The sequence below is a fragment of the Cibotium barometz genome, chromosome 9 (genome assembly GCF_041138505.1).
Source record: "Cibotium barometz isolate CiBa-2024 chromosome 9, ASM4113850v1, whole genome shotgun sequence".
Lineage (NCBI taxonomy): Eukaryota > Viridiplantae > Streptophyta > Polypodiopsida > Cyatheales > Cibotiaceae > Cibotium > Cibotium barometz.
This window is the reverse complement of record NC_141054.1, coordinates 60,420,838-60,439,250: the sequence shown is the minus strand read 5'-3', so window position 1 is coordinate 60,439,250 and position 18,413 is coordinate 60,420,838. Positions and strand designations below refer to the sequence as shown.

General features: G+C 45.1%; 1 protein-coding gene across 1 annotated transcript; it reads left to right on the top strand.

Moving 5' to 3' along the window:
• The first annotated feature begins 8,886 nt into the window (after nucleotides 1-8,886).
• Nucleotides 8,887-11,346, top strand: LOC147635786 (pentatricopeptide repeat-containing protein At5g27110-like). Its single transcript, XM_086802317.1, has one exon. It carries the CDS (start codon nucleotides 8,887-8,889, stop codon nucleotides 11,344-11,346), a length of 2,460 nt encoding a protein of 819 aa, XP_086658443.1.
• Nucleotides 11,347-18,413: the final 7,067 nt, after the last annotated feature.

The window sequence follows — 18,413 nt, the reverse complement described above, 5'->3', positions numbered from 1 at the left end:
GTTGATGTTCACTCCCTTTGCTCCTCTAGGTCTGCCTCTTTGTGGTTAATCCCTTGATCCCCTTCTTCTTGTGATTGGGTGGATCCGGTGTCGATCATATCTTCTTCGGATCCATCTTGTATTGTGACCCTTGTGTCACCCTTACCCACTTTTTTCACTCTTCTCCTGTGGCTAGTTTTCGAAATAGTCGCATCTACTCGGTTCTTCCCCTTGTCTCCCGATTGGGCTTGGGCTCGTGTCAGGGCATTGAGTGGTGTGATATTTGTACAGACGGTCCTTGACTCCACCTGCTACTCTTGCTAGATTATCCTCTTCTTCTGGGGTTACAAACCCTTCCTCAGCTTTGGGTTCTTCATTTATGGGTTCTAAGTTTGGATTTTCTCCCTCACTTTTTCCCATGACTATCTCTAGCTCCTTTCCCCATGATTGGAGTAGGTTTAAACCTCCCATCTCCTTTTCTCCATGATTAGAGTAGGTTTAAACCTCCCATCTCCTTTTGTTTGGCTCTTGCCCTTTGAGTATCGAGCTCTTGTTTCCTTAAGCTCAACTCTCATAGCTAGCGTTCCACCTCAATCCTTTTTAGATCTAACTCTACTTCTTCTGAGGTGGGGAAGAATACTTGACCCGTCCTAGCTGCACTTTCCATGTCCCATCTCATTCGGGGTGTGTGTTGAGATATCGAGCTTGTCTAGTGAGGCGGTGGACACTGATGACCAGCCTGGGGGATAGGCCCCGCACTTACACCATTGGCATGGTTGGTGAGATCTTGGGTGATATGCGGCCAGTGGGATGACAGGCTGTGTGAGCCATTCTAGAGACTAGCATAGTTATAGCGCTAGCTCATTTAGTTGGGTTCACGCTATAGAGAACCCGTGTATGTATTGGTTGAGTACCTTTCATATTATGTGTACTCTTATCTTGTATATGGGGTGTTGAGTGTTGAGTGAAGAAGAAGATATTCAGCCTCTCACCTTGTGTGTTCTCTATTAGGGTTTTGTGAGTGTGTGTGTGCTTGCAAGAGCTCAAGCTCTCTTCCCCCTTGCATCTTTTCATGGTATCAGAGCCTAGTTTGTGCTAAGGGCTGAGCTGCAAGCAAGAGAACCACAGGAAGCGGTACGAGGGTAAGAGCTAAAAAAACTACTATTCCCTATTTGTGTTGGTGACTACACCCTTGTCGAGAGCTCTACGGGAGGCACCGGCAAACGATCTCTAATTGAGGATCTTTCTTCGCGGGAGTAAAGCTATAGGGCAACTATACCGTCCTATCGGACAACGTTTTCTAGGCCGAAAACGCGTTTCGGGCGCGTCTGGACCTCCGTCTTTCAAAAAGCAAGCGATTTCGAGCACTGCGGGTAAGTCATCGATTCTCTGCAGAACTCTGTTTTAAGAACTGCAGGAAGACAGATTGACTGTGCAGACACTGTGGGTTGCTGCAAAGAGGTCAAAAGTTGCCATTAGGTGTATGTATGCACATTGAAGTCATTGGTTGTGACATTTGAGAGTACTACAGTACCACTGCAGGAAATACAGCAATTTGCAGGAAAAACCAGAGTGCTGTTTCTGGTAAATTTGTGTATCTGGCAAGATGTCAAATGATGGCATAATCCAGATTGTGGCTGAGAAGCTTGATAAGAATAACTTCCATGCTTGGAGGTTCAGGTTAACGAATTTCCTGATGGGAAAGGGCTATTGGGACTACATAGAAGGTGAGCATGAAGAGGCACCAGAGATACCGGACATAAATCCGACTACTGCAGATGTGAAAGAGTTTAAAGACTGGAACCAAGGAGCCAGAAAAGTTATGTATTGGCTCTCCATTAGTATACAGGACACCATGATTGGGCATATTCAGGATGCCAAGTCCCCCAAGGAGGCGTGGGACACCTTGGTTAAACTCTATGAAACAAATACCAAGGCACGTAAGATACAGTTGAAGAATGAACTTCATACTGTGGAGAAAAAGAGCGTGTCTGTGAATGACTATGTGCTGAAGATAAAGGGTATTGTGGAATCCCTTGCATCTATTGGTGTGTCAGTAGATGATGATGATAAGGTGGAGGTCTATCTACGTGGTCTCGGGCCACAATACAAGGCGTTTAAGACGTCTATTCAGACTCGGGAAAACATTCCCAACTTTACAGATTTGGTGTCTATGCTGATTATAGAAGAGAAGAGCTTGGTTGAAGACCAACAGTCAGTTCAGAGCAACAGGCCTTCTACACAAGTTCAGGTAGAGGACGAGGTAGAGGAGGCCGTGGACGCGGTCAAGGAGGTGGCCGAACAGGTAATCAGAATTATGGCCCAGTATAGCAGCAACAACAACAGTCCCAGAATACACAACAACAACAACAACAACACGCAGGTGGAAGAGGCAAATTCATCTACACAAGTTCAGGTAGAGGACGAGGTAGAGGAGGCCGTGGACGCGGTCAAGGAGGTGGCCGAACAGGTAATCAGAATTATGGCCCAGCAGCAGCAACAACAACAGTCCCAGAATACACAACAACAACAACAACAACACGCAGGTGGAAGAGGCAAATTCAGAGGCAAGAGGAGTCAAAGAGGCCGTGGAAATTGGTAAAGGTAGTATAATGATGCACGTGAATGCTATTATTGTGGTAAGCCTGGACATGTGCAGGCAGAATGTTATAAGAAGCAGGCTGACATGCAAAATGGGAAAGTGCAGCAAAACAACTATGCATCGTCAAGCAGAAATAATGAGGACAATGAAAGGTTGTTTGTTATGCAGCATGTCGTGAATGCCATGTCTGAAAATGTTGAAGCAGCACAAAAAGATGATGTGTGGTATGTGGATTCAGGTGCTTCTTCAAACCACATGACAAGTCATGGGGAGTGGTTCAAGGAAATGAAAAACCCAGAAAGACCAAGTTTTGTGGAAACAGGGGATGACACTGCTCATCCAATTGCGCATGTTGGAGATGTGCCATTGTCTATGCAGGATGGCAAAGTGAAGTATCTTGCAGATGTACTTCACGTTCCAAACATAACAAAGAATCTGGTTTCAGTTGGCCAGATGATTGAGCAGGATTTGCAGGTTCGGTTTAACCCTGATGGTGCAGGTTCAGTTTAACCCTGATGGTTGTTATGTTGAAGACTTTAAAGATAAGAGGTTGGTTGCAAAAGGTAACAGAGTGGGCAAAATGTTTACGTTGAATGTAGACATGCCTGAAATGAGTGCTGCAAGATGTTTGCAAATGGTTCAGGAATTGTTGCAGACACAGACATTTGGCATAAAAGGATTGGACATGTAAATGTTCAGAGATTGAAGTCTATGCAGACTAAAGGAATTGTGACAGGGCTGCCAAAATTTAAAGTGGAAGGTATGCAGAAAATATGTGAAGCATGCCAATTTGGGAAACAAACAAAGCATGTATTTCCACATAACAGATATGTGAGCAAAAATACACTAGATGTTGTGCATTCAGATGTATGGGATCCTACGAAGACCATATCTATGGGAGGCTGCAGGTAATATGTCACTTTCATTGATGACCACACAAGGAAAGTGTGGGTATATTTCATGAAGGAGAAGAGTGAGGTATTCACTCACTTTCAGAATTTCAGAGTTTTGGTTGAAAAGCAAACAGGGAAATATGTAAAGTGCCTAAGGTCAGATGGAGGGGGAGAGTATTTCTCCAATGAGTTCTCTGAATTTTTGAAGAAGAATGGTATTCGGAGACAGTTTACATGCAGATACACTCCGCAGCAAAATGGAGTTACTGAGCGAAAAAATAGGCACATTGCTCAGATTGCGCGAGCATTGATGGAAGAGAAAAATATGCCGCATAGCTATTGGACTGAGGCTGTTTCTACAGCAGTATACATCATGAACAGGACTCCAACTGCAGCCATACATGATGTAAGTCCAGAGGAGAGGTTTACTGGCAGAAAACCTGATTTGTCTCATCTGAAAGTCTTTGGATGCATTGCATATGTGCATGTGCCACACGAGCTGAGAACTAAGCTGGATCCAAAAGCTGAAAAATGTGTGTTTATTGGATATTCCATTGAGCAAAAGGGATACAGGTGTTATAACCCTGCTACACGTGAGTTGAGGGTAAGCAGATGAGATGAGCAGCTGGTATGCTGCTGAAAAAGAAGCTGTTGGGGCTGATGTGAGTGTAAGTGTGGTTGCACAGAATGCAGGTCAGCAATCACAGTCTTTGAGTGGACCAAGAGAGTCCTCATCTAGTGGGTCTGTTGATAGACCATGGAGTGGCAGGCTGCGTCATAATACCAGTCCTGCAAATGTGATTAGTACATCACGTAAAGGAAAAGAGAAAGTGGTTTAGGCCCTTGGTATGCCTGACATTTCTGTAGGGAATTCTCATGTTGATGGAGAGTCTAGTGGCTCAGATATGAGCCTTGATGAGGAGCTTGGGATCCCAGCTATGAGAACACCTAGTGTAAAGAAGGCTATGGAAGCCATGAATGAAAAGCTGCAAAGATCTGGGAGAGCAAAAAATCCTGTGTAGAGATTTACCTATGATGGTTATGTGGCACATCACTATGCATATATGGCAAAAGTTGTGCAGGTTGTTGAGCCCACATGCATTGATGAGGCTGTTGGAAATGTGTGTTGGGAGAAAGCTATGGATGAGGAGATTAATGCACTATATGGAAATGAGACTTGGGATTTAGTGCAATTACCTGAAGGCAAGAAAGCCATTGGATGCAAGTGGGTGTACAAAGTGAAACATAACAGTGATGGAAGCATAAACAGGTATAAGGCTAGGTTGATAGCCAAAGGATATGCACAGACATATGGCATTGATTATGAGGAAATTTTCAGCCCAGTTGCCAAGATGGCAACAGTGAGAGTTGTGATAGCAGCAGTGGCTGCGTCAAAGTAATGGTCTTTACATCATATGGATGTAAAGAATGCATTCTTGCATGGGGATTTGCAAGAAGAGGTGTATATGTTGCAGCCACCTGGTTATGAGGATGTGGGTCACCCCGAGCATGTTTGCAGGTTGAAGAAAGCCTTGTATGGGTTAAAACAAGCACCAAGAGCATGGTCTGACAAGATTTCTGAATATCTTGTCACTATTGGCTTTCATGTAGCCAATGCAGATTTCTCGCTGTATGTGAGATATGGTGATAGAGGGGTTGTTCTCGCTGTATGTGAGATATGGTGATAGAGGGGTTATGCTTGTTGTCATCTATGTAGATGACTTGATCATTACGGGGGACCATGATGTAGAGATCTTTGATGTAAAGATCTTGCTTAGACAGAAGTTCGAGATGAAGGATCTGGGGGAGCTCAGATATTTCTTGGGCATTGAGGTGATTAGGTCACCACATGGTATTGGATTACTACAGAGACAGTATGGCTTGGACATGTTGTCCAAGTATGGTATGACAGGCTGTAAGCCTATTTCTGTGCCACTGGATCAGAATGGCAAGTTGAGTGCAGATTCAGGAGAGATCTTGGAGGATCCTACTATGTATAGGCGCATAGTAGGAAGCTTGATCTACATGACGATCACCAGACCAGATTTGAGCTATGCTGTTGGGTTGGTGAGTCAGTTTATGCAGGTTCCACGAAAACCGCATTTGGATGCATTGAGACGCATATTGAGGTATGTGAGGTCTACTTTGCATTGTGGACTATTCTATGAGACTGGGACAGAGATATGTGTACATGGGTACACAGATGCTGATTGGGCTGGTAGTATCTCAGATAGAAGATCTACCAGTGGATTCATGTTTTATTTGGGGAGTGCTGCTGTGACTTGGAGTAGCAAGAAGTAGCCTACGGTTGCTTTATCCAGTACAGAGGCCGAGTATAGAGGAGCTGCTATGGCAGCATGTGAGGTAGCTTGGTTGAGAAAGCTACTTGCAGATTTGGGTCTATCAGTGGATAGACAAGTTGTCATTTTCTGTGACAACATTAGCAGTATACAGTTGGCCAGGAACCCAGTCTTTCATGCTCGTACGAAGCATATAGAGGTCCACTACCACTTCGTCAGAGAGAAGGTCTTGGTAGGAGACCTTGACCTTGTTTATGTCAGCACAAAGGATCAGGTAGCTGACATCTTCACCAAAGCATTGGGTACAGAGAAGCTCCGCAGATTCAGGGCTTCGCTTGGTGTACATGAGATGGAGTTGAGCTCGAGGGGGAGTGTTGAGATATCGAGCTCGTCTAGTGAGGCGGTGGACACTGATGACCCGCCTGGGGGATAGGCCCCGCACTTACACCACTGGCATGGTTGGTGAGATCTTGGGTGATATGCGGCCAGTGGGATGACAGGCTGTGTGACAGCCATTCTAGAGACTGGCATAGTTATAGCGCCAGCTCATTTAGTTGGGTTCACACTATAGAGAACCCGTGTATGTATTGGTTGAGTACCTTTCATATTATGTGTACTCTTATCTTGTATATGGGGTGTTGAGTGTTGAGTGAAGAAGAAGAAAATATTCAGCCTCTCACCTTGTGTGTTCTCTATTAGGGTTTTGTGAGTGTGTGTGTGCTTGCAAGAGCTCAAGCTCTCTTCCCCCTGCATCTTTTCAGGGTGCCAGTGTTTGATAGCCTTGAATTTGCCATTTAGATGGGCACTTCTTGCCTTGGACCAAGTCCTGCGCTAGTTGACGGACCCATGCCCGTAGATTGCGCTTCTTTGTATGACTGGTTTGGAGACCAAAAAATCCCTGGGCGATATTAATGATACCACTGGATCTGGTTGGGGAGGGTGGTTTCTCCTCTTCCTCCTAAACCCAGAGTACCTTAGCCCTTCTTCCATGGACTCTTCACTACTAGTTTCAACGGTGGTCAAGTTCCTTAAGACACTCAAGTGAGTGCTTACTTAGTGACGTGAATCCACACTTTTTTGATAGGAAGCTCTTGGGTAATTTGATGCACTATCGTCAAGTGTAAGATCATCTCCAATGAGCTTTCCAGATCTTAAGTGCATGTATGTATGATTTGATAAGCTACTTTGATGTCCCAATTAAGTTTTGATCACATTTTGTTGATCTGTTTTTGAGGCTGTGAGATTGCAGAGAATAGTTCATGGCATGAAGAGTCAGAAAACAGTTCATGTCGTGAACAAATTATGCACTTTCATGTGTTTAAAAATTTTTGTTCTTGAAATCAGAACTCCTCGTTATCTTGTTATGGGTGTCAATCTTTTTAAGACTTCCTTAGCCTTAACCTGACTATACCAAGCTCTCGTGAATTGGATTTGATTCAGGCGTGAGATTGCAGGAAAAGTTCACGTTGTGAAAAGATAAGGTTTCACGGCATGAAAAATAATGGGTTCACGTTGTGAACAAAAAATGGTTCACGCCATGAAAGTTTCTAAAATGGTTCACGTCGTGAACAAAAAATGGTTCACGCGGTGAAAAGTTCTGAAATAGTTCACGTCGTGAACAATTTTCTGCACTTTCACTATTCTTTATTTTGTCAAACCTCGTGGTGTCAGAGGTGTCAGGATAAAGTTACCTATTTTTGGAAAGGTAATCCGGTGAATTGTGACGTTAATCGCGGCGCTGATGTTGAGAACAGTTCACGGCATGAAGTTGTAGAAACACGGCGTGAACATTTTCCTCCAGTTTCACGTGGGAACTTCCCGCGTCGACTATTGTGATTCTGGGTACATAATACTTATCCAACACTTTCCAAAATGATTGTGCCACGTCTAAGGAGTGGAATACAAGTTCAAGGCACAGTCAATGGCTCCTTATTTTTTAGATTTTGTGAATTTTTGAAAAAGAAGAAAAATAGAACACCAACCTGCTCATTCGTGTTGATGCTTCCAATGATGCAAATATCAAAATTAACAAGAAAAAACAGTCTCACTCTCCCACACAAGCATGAATCATACAAGCATAGAAGAGGAACAAATGCTAGAATGCTCTCTCTCAATCTCTCTCAACTCTCTCAAGATACAAAGAAAAGCTCTCAATAGCACAAAGGGGGATTATGTCTTTTCATTATGAGAAAATACCTTATATACATTTGGCCCTTATTCACACACTTGGGTGCCTAAAACTTACTTAACTAGGCCTTGGGTGGCCAATATCTCATAATGTACAACTTTTATAGTGCCGTTTCACGACACTTATTAATGTCCTCAATTGGAGGAGCATACTTGTTAATCCAAAATGGGATTAACACAGGAGCCCTATGCAATCACAATTACTATGCAGTCATAATTAACACAGGAGCCCTATGCAGTCACAATTACTATGCAGTCATAATTAACACAGGAGCCCTATGCAGTCACAATTACTAGCACTTCCATGTTCAGTTCTCATAAAAAGCTGCTCATTACAACATGAGCAAGAATCTTGAGACCATTTGGTCCATCTTGTATAAACATAAGGATGCTAGGTTTCTTAACCATGGCTTCTTCTCATAAAAAATTGCTGAGCCAGTACAACATGAGCAATTGACAATGACATAAGGTTGCTAGGTGTCTAGGTTTGTCAACCATGGCTACTTCTCATAAAAAGTTGCTCAATCATTACAACACAGTGATTGTTAATACTAATGGCATAAATGACAAGAATGCCAGTGGCAAAAGTGCCCTATATCATGGACATAAGGATGCTTGGTGTCTAGGTTCCTCAGCAGTGGCTAGTTGTCACAAAGAGCTGCTCAATCATTACAACATGAGTGAGTGTGCCAATGGCATGAATGACAAGAGCCTTTATCATGATTAATTGTCTATACCGTCATTTGTCCAATTAAGAGAGGAACACATCTTTTTTATTTTTCCGGGTGAAAATCAATCGCATCACGTTTTGGGACGTCACATGTCAGATTATGCTGCATTAAAAATGATGATGGTTATGATGATTAGCTCGTCATGATGGAAGGGGTGGGCCTTTGGCTGGCCATTCCAAGATGGAAGGGAATGGATGGCAGTCCAGTCTATCCCCTATCTGCCATGGCAAGGCCTTCATCTTATTGTTGGGTGCAGGAGGAATTCTTCTGCTTTGAACTCCCACGAGATGCATTCAAAGCCTACTGGTATTGGAATGGAGATGCTGAACATAGAGGATGTACTGCCTTGCCAGGACGGGATGCACCCACTGCAGTCGATAGAAGAGTACATCTTCAACTTGCAAAAGTGCAGAAAGATGAGAAATCCATCGTACGGCAACCAGGTATACATGCATATGTGCCATAATGGGCTAGAAGCTCACAAAGAGCTTGGCAACTACCTTATCCCCATGCTTGTGGAATGTGGAAGCTTGTGCCATGCCCTCCAGTTGTTTAACAAGTTGGTTCATCGGAATGAGTTCTCTTGGAGTTCGCTCTTACAGGGCTGCGTTGAATCCGGGAAATTCGAACATGCTTTTGGCCTCTTCCAGAAAATGCAAGATGATCACATACGTCCTAGCAAGTTCACATTTATAGCTCTATTGAAAGCATGTGCTATCATGGTTTCCACAGAAAGAGGGTGGGAAATACACAGTGTGATTGCCCAAGAAGCATACGAAAGGGATCCTTTTGTCGGGAGTGCTTTGGTGGATATGTATGCCCACTGTGACTCACTTACTGAAGCAGAGGACGTGTTTGATGAGCTATCATTGCGAGATGTAGTCTTGTGGAATTCGTTGATTGCGGCATACGCTGACTCCGGGTCTGCCAAGGAAGTGCTCAAGTGTTTGGAACAGATGCAACTAGAGGGCGTATTGCCAGATGCTGTAACATACCTTTGCTGCTTAAAAGCTTGTAGATCCATTGACAAGGTTCATGAATTATACACTGAGATTGTCAAAGAAGAATATGAAAAGGAACCCTTTATTGGCAATACACTTGTAGGGTTGTATGCCAAATACGGCTCACTTTCAGAAGCATGGGAGGTTTTTGAAGAGCTGACGGTTCGAGATGTTGTCTCATGGAATTTGCTAATTGCAGGATGCATAGAACATGGCCCTGGCAAGGAGGTGCTGAAGCATTTGGAACAAATGCAGCAGGAGGGCGTGTCTCCAGACAGTGTCACATATATTTATGGCTTGAAAGCTTGTATCAGCATAGGAGCCATAGACAAGGGCCAGGACGTACATGCTGAGATCATCATTCAAGGTTTTGAAAGAGACCCTTTCCTTGCCAACACCTTGGTAGACATGTATGCCAAGTTTGGGGCACTTGCTGAAGCGAAGGAAATGTTTCACAAGATGCCGGTTCGAAGTGTGGTTTCATGGACTGCACTTATTGGAGGGTTTGTAGAACATGGGCTTTATGAAGAAGCACTAAGTTGTTTAGGAGCGATGCGACTGGAAGATGCTTCTCCAAATGCTTCCACTCTGATTTGCAGTTTGAAAGCTTGTGGCAGTGCTGGTGTCCTTGACATGGGCCAACAAATACATGGTGAGATCATCAGGAAGGGATATGAAGGAGATGCTTTTGTTGGCAATGCATTGGTGGATATGTATGCTAGATGTGCATCACTTGCAGAAGCACAGAGAGTGTTCGATGGGCTATCAATTCAAGATGTAGTCTCATGGACTTCACTAATCACAGCGTATGTTGAACACAGGCTTGCCAAGGAAGCTTTGGACTGTTTGAAATGCATGCAATTGGAAAGTGTTTCTCCTGATGTAGTCTCATGGAATGCTGTGATCTTTTGCTATGGTGAGCTAGGAGAAAGTGAGAAGCCTTTGGAACTCTATGCACAAATGCAAGAACAGGGTTTACTACCTGACACGGCAACCTTCGCAAGTATCCTGTATATATGTAGCAACACGGCAGCCCTCAAATCTGGGAAAAGAATCCATGGGCAGCTTTACAGATTTAGTCAAGCTGAGACAATGGAAGGGAATTTGGCAACAGCTCTAGTTGACATGTATAGTAAATGTGGTAGTATGGTTCAAGCTCAACAGGTTTTTGATGCCATGCTTACAAGGAACATTGTGGCATGGAATGCATTGATTGCAGGTTATGTCCGCCAAGGAGAGAGTGAGCTTGTTTTTCAATTGTTTGATAGGCTGATTGAGGAAGGCATAAAGCCAGATGAGACGGTGTTTCTTAGTGTACTTACTGCTTGCAATCATGTGGGTCTTGTAGATAGGGGGCGGCAGTACTTTGAGGCCATGATTAAAGAGTATGGCATCTTACCAATGAATAAGCACTACAACTGCATGCTTGATCTCCTTGGGCGTGCAGGCCAGCTTAACGAGGCTATGATTATTCTGGCCAATGTGCCTTTACAACCTGACCTTGCAACGTGGAGTACCTTGCTAGGTGCTTGCCAAAAGTGGGGTAATGTGGAAATTGGTAGACAGGCCTTTGAATTTGCAGAGGGACTTGATGAAATACCAGCTGCAGCTTTTATCTTAATGTCCAACCTTTATGCAGATGCCAAAGCATAAAAGAGTAGTGAGGTGTACAAGAACAAGCATAGAGTGAAGCTGTTGTTGTGCTTTGGGTATGTGGGCTTGTTATACCCAATTCCAGCAGTGTATGGGCATCAAAACTTGGCCACGTGGAATGCATTGGTTGTATTGCCTCCTCTTGGCACACCACCAATTTGTGATGGTTTAAAAACCTGTGGGCATTTTTCCATGCAGCCATGACACACATACTTGGCTATATATTTTTGTGTTGTGCTACACAGGCATTGGATTAGAGGTTTGAAAGGCCTGCTTGGAGTGATGCCAAACATATCGTTTGCAAACATGAACTCCATGTTCCTTCTTTCATGTTTGGGGTTATCTCATTGCTGGCTTCTAGCTAACCAAGGCCCAATTTCAACTTGATAGGGGCTAGTGTGTTTCAAATAGGGCGGACACTGCATCAGTAGAGGCCAATAGATGTGGAAAGTGGTATGCATAGTTCAATTATGTGCAAAGTAATTGAATGTAGATGTTCTTCTCAGGGTAGAAACTTCATGTGGCTAGCTTGTTGTATGGTGTGCAAGGCATCAAGGACATGCATCAGGACCTCCCACTGGTGTGTTCCAAAGATGTTCTGGAGGGTGGTCAGGCCATTGGGACCCAGTGTGTGCCTTGTACACTTGCATGTAGACATTCTGTAGTGTGGGCAGGCCATTGTGGTGTTGTGCACACTTGCATGTAGTTGTTCTGTAGTGTGGGCAGCAGGCCATTGGGACCTGGTGTGGTGTTTTTTGTAACCTGACGCTCTCATGTGTCTAGAGTTAAGGCTGGGTTCAGAGCCTTCTGGCTGGAAACACGGACAAATCCCTTTTAGCCAATCAGAGCTTGCGGGCATGTGTGAGGCCGTTCAGAGGATGGCAGAAAGACTTGAGGTGGTCTTGAGCTATCATGCCAATTCACAAAAGGAAAAAGAGTTTTTGCATTTGTCTCAAGGCCAGAAGCAGGAAAATTAGTGACAACGATCCAGTGACAGCTCTTCCTGCCCTGGCAGCATGGGCAAATAATCCAGGGGACTGTCATGGGTTACAGTCATTAGAAAGCCACTTCCTAGTTTGGCAGGCTAAATGTTGCAGTGAAAGGACATGCGGTGTCTTTTCCTGGGAGGAACTGGCAGTTGATGTGGTGACGGCCAGAGCTGAACTGCCAGCTCTTTCTGGATAGGACAACATGTGTACTTTCCGTGCCATCATGGTCAGAGGGAGTGGGATGTGGCTGCAGATGAGTGTGACGCGTGGGAGTGCTGCAATGTCAGCTGCCGCGATGCATGGTAGTGATGTGACTTGAGGTGCTGCGATGTGAGATGCTGTGACATGTGGGAGTGCTGGGATGTTAAGTGCTGTGATGCATTGGAGGCATGCATTACGGTGCTGTGACACATGGTAGCCATGGTGTAGGGATTGAGACTGCTGCAGGACACATGGCGGACAGATGTGGCTTGTGGTTAGGGAGGTTGGTGGGCGAGCATGCAACTATTGTTGCATCTTTTTGAGGGTTGAACTGAGGCCACCAAATAGCTTCGTTGCTGCCTTGGAGAGTGCAGGGTGAAGATCATATGGAGCATGCGTATATTTTAGGGAAGTTACTGCCAGCATGGCTTTCCTCTCTTCCCCACCTGGCCATGCCCCTACATGATGCTCCCTCCATGAAGGTCAAGAGGAGGCAGCCGGAGGCTAAGAAGAGCATTCCTCTGAGATTGGACTCAAAGCTTGATGGAGAATATGGAGGCTGTGAGCACCGATCTCCATCCTTTATGGTGTTGGACTCTGGTGCAATGCTGCCCCCTTCTGTTTTGGGTGTAAAAACTCTATGGTGTGCGTGAGGGGTTGTCAACCTTTTTTAAGAGCCTTGTTGGCAGAACCTAAGCTAGTGACGTTGGCCAGGTAAGTTTGAGGCTTGCTCATCGCCACATGCCAGCCTTGTGGCCTTTTCCCTATAATAGATCTACTTGAAGACCTTAGATGACACGTGGATACCTAGAAATACTGTGCATCAAATATGTTGGAGAGGCTTGGGTTACATGCCTGGAAACAAACCTATGCCAAATGAGGTCAGATGTGGGTAGCCATTTGGAAGACCCAAGAGCTTAGCCTTGCTGAAGCATGTGTCATTAGGCCTTGGCTTAGAGCTGCAAATGCAACTTCCCATTGTGGGTGCGCTAGCTCGTCCGTTGCGTCCTCACTACGTTGTCACATTGGAAGGGCTGAAGGGAGAGCTTTAGATGGAGGTAAGAAGAGGTAGTCACTTCGTGGTGGTTCTTTCTCACAAAAGGTGGGGAAAGACTTACAATCACACTATTCAAACAAGCATCGATCAAGCATGTAAGAATCTAATAGCATGCAGGCAAGCAAAAAGAGAGAAGAAGAAGAGCTGACAAGAAAACTACTGCAAGGGAATGATTGTGTACTGCTTATTGTCAAAAAATGACTTATATTCAAGTGACTAGTTTTCACACTAGGCTGACTAAAACTTAAACATGGTTCGGACTCTATTACTAATCTTAAGCAACTATGTACGCTAAGTTCATAGACTTTTCCTATTTGACATTAAGCACATGGTAAGGTTGCCTTGAAGTTATTGCCGGAGTGGAGGTGTGGATGGTCTAGGATTTGACATAAATTTGTGGCAGGGCTGGGATCGATCATTGCAACTGGACATAGGGTGAAGTGATGAGAAGCTTTGGGTAGCCTTAATGACAGGTAGCTTGTCAAGGTGGAATGGAAAGTGATAGGCGATATAGAGGTTCTTTAGGCTAGGCCTCTGTTGGTTGTGAAAGTTGTGTGGATCCTTCAACATGTGGTGGCTAGTAGAAGCAGTCCACACCTTGTGATCGCGGGCGGAAAGAGTGCCAAGGCCACCATGGAGTAATTGGCATGGGTAGATGGTGGTCCGGATCTTCATGGTACGGCATGAAAGTATGGCCCGATGTCATAGCGTGATATTGAGAGATGAGGTTGCTTCGTGGAACATGCGAGATCAAGGGATCCCAAAGCGATGGGTCGTACCATGGGCCAGGCTTATGCTCGCCATGGTTCCTCCCCCATCTAGAGATACACATGAAGGATTGGTGTTGATGAGGTGAATGCAGGTGCATGTGTCTATGTGCGCCGTGAGATACAAGAAGTGAAAAATAAATTGTGATGCTCGTAGTGAAATATACAAGTGTTGTGCATGGGTAATGGGCGGTAGGTGTGCCCGTGTGTTAGATACCCGTAACGCCGCTACGGGCGCTACCACAGGAGGGGACGGCCTCTGGCTCACCACCCAGCCATAGAGGAAGAATGAGGATTGCCCCTCATCCCCCAGGCTATATAGTGTGTAGCCTGCCGTCCACACTAGCCTGGCCGCTCATGACTCCGCATGGGCGTCCTCTCCCACTGAACCCCGGACATGGCCATCCGGTCTGCCATCGGTCACAGGCGTTATAGCCTACTTGACATTACCCCCCCCTTAAGAAGAGTTTTCGTCCTCGAAAACAAACTGGGAAAACCTTTTGGAAATTGCACTACGACGTTCCCAGGTAGCTACCTCCTCATCCCTATCTGTCCATTTAACAAGTACCTCCTGGTACACTTTATGTCGGGTTTGTCTGTCACGATACTCTAGAATCTTTTCAGGTTCATGTGGTATCTTTGGTGGCTCTATCAAGTCCACCAAAATCTCTGGAGAAAGTGCGTTCTCTAACCCGTGAACTGATTTCTTCAGTTTACTGACATGGAAGACAGGATGGACTTGAGAACTCTTCGGTAACTCAAGTTTATATGCTACGTCCCCAATCTTCTTAAGGATTTTAAAAGGATCACAATATCTCGGAGAAAGTTTATCACACTTTCCCGTTTCTGACTGCGCAGGAACCTTGAGGAATACAAAGTCACCTTCTGCAAAGGTCACCTTTCTACGTCCTTTATCCGAATAAGTCTTAGCGCGATCCTGAGCGCTACGAATGCTCTCACGTGCGGCTCTGAGCATATCATTCATATCTTCAAGGAAATCCTTGACAGATTGAATCTTCTCCTTTTCTAGGCCTACAGCCATCGGAGATCTCGGTTGGAATCCATACATTAACATGAATGGTGTAAATCCAGTCGCTGAGTGTTTGGAGCTGTTATAGGCAAACTCCAATAAGGGCAAGTACTCTTCCCAATTAGATTGCTTCTTACTAACATAAGAACACAACATATCCTCTAGAATTTGGTTAACTCTTTCAGTTTGACCATCAGACTCTGGATGATCCGCCGTACTCATACTCAGAGTAGTATCCAACTTTTTGAAGACTTCCCTCCAAAAATGACTGTTGAACTTTATATCTCTACCCGACACTATATCTGCGGGTAGGCCATATAGCTTATAGAGATGTTCAATAAAGAGTTTTGCCAACTCTGGCGTTTTAACAGTTTTCTTCGTGGCGATAAACTTTGCCATTTTAGTTAACCTGTCCACTACCACCCACACCGAGTCATTCCCTCGACTCGTCTTGGGTAAACCGGTAATGAAATCCATGGAAAATGCTTTCCCATTTCCCTTGAGGAATCTCCAGCGGATGGAGTAGTCCTCCAACCTTAAGACGTTCATGTTTATTGACCTGGCACTTACTGCATTTCAGCACATAAGTTTGGACGTCCTTAAACAAACTAGGCCAATAAAACTGTCTTTTTACTAGTGCATAGGTCTTCTGAATCCTAGGATGACCTGCACTTGGACTATCATGACTTTCTTTAAGAATTTGGGCCCGAAAGTCACCAATAGTTGGTACACATACTCTACCCTTGTAGAGTATGTACCCGTCGTCAATGGAGTTATTAGCATATTTCTCCCCCCGACGAAGTTTATCACTCCCCTTTGAAGCCGTGGCAGTCAAAGGTGATGAAGGGTCTACGTCAGAGCTCTCCGGCTCCAAACTATACCCAGAAGACACGGCTAGTCTCTCCGGACTAACTCTCGCTTCCCTTCCCATTGCACCTTCGGCCAATCTCTCCGGACTAGCAATATGTGCCAACGAGGGAGGTGGTCGCGTCTGTGAAGAAGTGCGTACGCGTACAGTGCGCCAGACCTCTGTAAAAGATGGATCGTGCTCACATAAACCACGTAGTGACTCCAAGAAATCATTCTTGAAGACTGTGAAACTAAGTTCATTCATCTGTGGCATGCGACTAAGTGCATCTGTCACCACGTTATACTTACCTTTCTGGTAACGTATCTGAAGGTCAAACTCCTATAGAATCTCCGCCCACCGAGCTTTTCTACCTTTCAGTTCATTTTGACTTGAAAGCCATTTCAGACTTTCATGGTCCGTCCGGACCTCAAAAGTAGCACCATATAAATAGTGTCTCCACTTTTTCAGTGCATGAACTATCGCTAGTAACTCTCGCTCATAAGCCGAGTAGTTACGCTGCGCACGATCTAACTTTTTACTCTCAAATGCAATTGGGTGTCCCCTTTGCATAAGTACGGCCCCAATGGCCTCATTACTAGCGTCTGTTTCGAAAACAAACGGCTCATTTGGATCGACAATAGTCAAAACAGGTGCAGCTGCTACGGTCACCTTGAGCTTATCAAAGCTCTTCTGCTGGGCTTCCCCCCAACTAATGTTTTTTGTTTTTGACCGTAACTGGTCAGTCAACGGGACTACGATCTTCGCGTAGTCCTTCACATAATGTCGGTAGAACCCCGACATGCCAAGAAAAATCTGCAGTTCCTCGAGATTCTTCGGCGCTGGCCATTTAAGAATAGCCTCTACTTTTTCTGGCTCCATCCGCGTACCATCGACGGATATAATATGGCCAAGGTAGTGAATTTCTGTTTCAAAAAATTCACATTTGCTCTTCTTTGCAAATAGTTTGTGCTCTCGCAACAACTCGACCAAGTGGCAGGACGAGTTGTCAAACTCATCCAACCCTTGTACGCTTTGCCGGTTAATGAGAGGCTAGTCTCTACGGGCTGTATACGGCTAGGCTGCTGTCGCGCAGCGCGTGTAAATCTGACCACTTCGCTAGAAACATATTGACCGAGTCTTTGTTTCTTTCCTTCTCCTCGCCACCAAAACTAGGCGGCTTTAAGTCTTTTAATAACGATGAAGCTGTCGCTACGGACGGCCCCGCAGGCGCATCGGCATGTACTCCTGCAACCACTGGCGAGGCTACCCTCACCCGTGCCGCAGGAGCTCGGCTACCACGAGGAGTCGGAGTACTAGCCGAGGCGGCTGTCAGTGCATCTAACCGTGTGGAGATGCTCTGTAGCATCGTGACTAAATCAGCCTAGACTTTACCCATATTGTTCAATTTGGCATTAAGATATTTAAACAGTCCACTAGAGAGCTCCGTCTTTGTCAGGACGTCAGCAGGGTCCAATAGGTCATAATCGTCGTCGTCATAATCCAAGAGGTCCTCCTCGGTCCCCTCGGTGACGTCGGTGTTCATGTCCTCTGGCTCGTCGGCCAGAAAGGGGTCATCTGCCAATGCAGCCACTGCAGGCTTGCTGGGTCCTAGGGCGGGGTCAATAGACGAGGAGGGCGCTGGCGGATCACGCGTGATCGACGAGCGCACTCCGGACCAGACAACGGTCGGGCGTGTACGGCCTGACAATTTGGTCGGGGTCAATCCCACGACCGAGGACAAGAGACCTGAAAAACCTAGAGAAGTAGAAGGCGGTGGGGACACACTACGCCGCAGACATCTTTAATTCTTGCAAAAAACAATGCGAGAACTCGAAAATTACAAAAAAGAACGCTAATAAAATGAGCAGTGGTGGAGAGAGAATAGTCACCCCCCTTTACGGTCGCCTGTCGATTTGTGTTGCGCTGCGAGCCTCCAGACAGCACCGCTTCTCCGGGATGCTCCGATTCGAGAGAAAAAATGCCTGCAACTCATAAGAAAAATAAAATTTGCTCGAGAGGCTGTGTCTGAAACAATCGGATTATCCCTTGCCGGGATTATCCCTCCCCAGCCGAGAGAGGATCCGTTTTAATTTACTTTCATTTTTAATTTTATTAAAAATGAACAATTAAAATAAAAAAAATAAATGATTTTTTATTTTTATTATTTTTCTTT

What these genes read in the sequence shown, in the direction of transcription:
- LOC147635786 (XM_086802317.1), top strand. Translation starts at nt 8,887, where the DNA reads ATGGCAGTCCAGTCTATCCCCTATCTGCCATGGCAAGGCCTTCATCTT.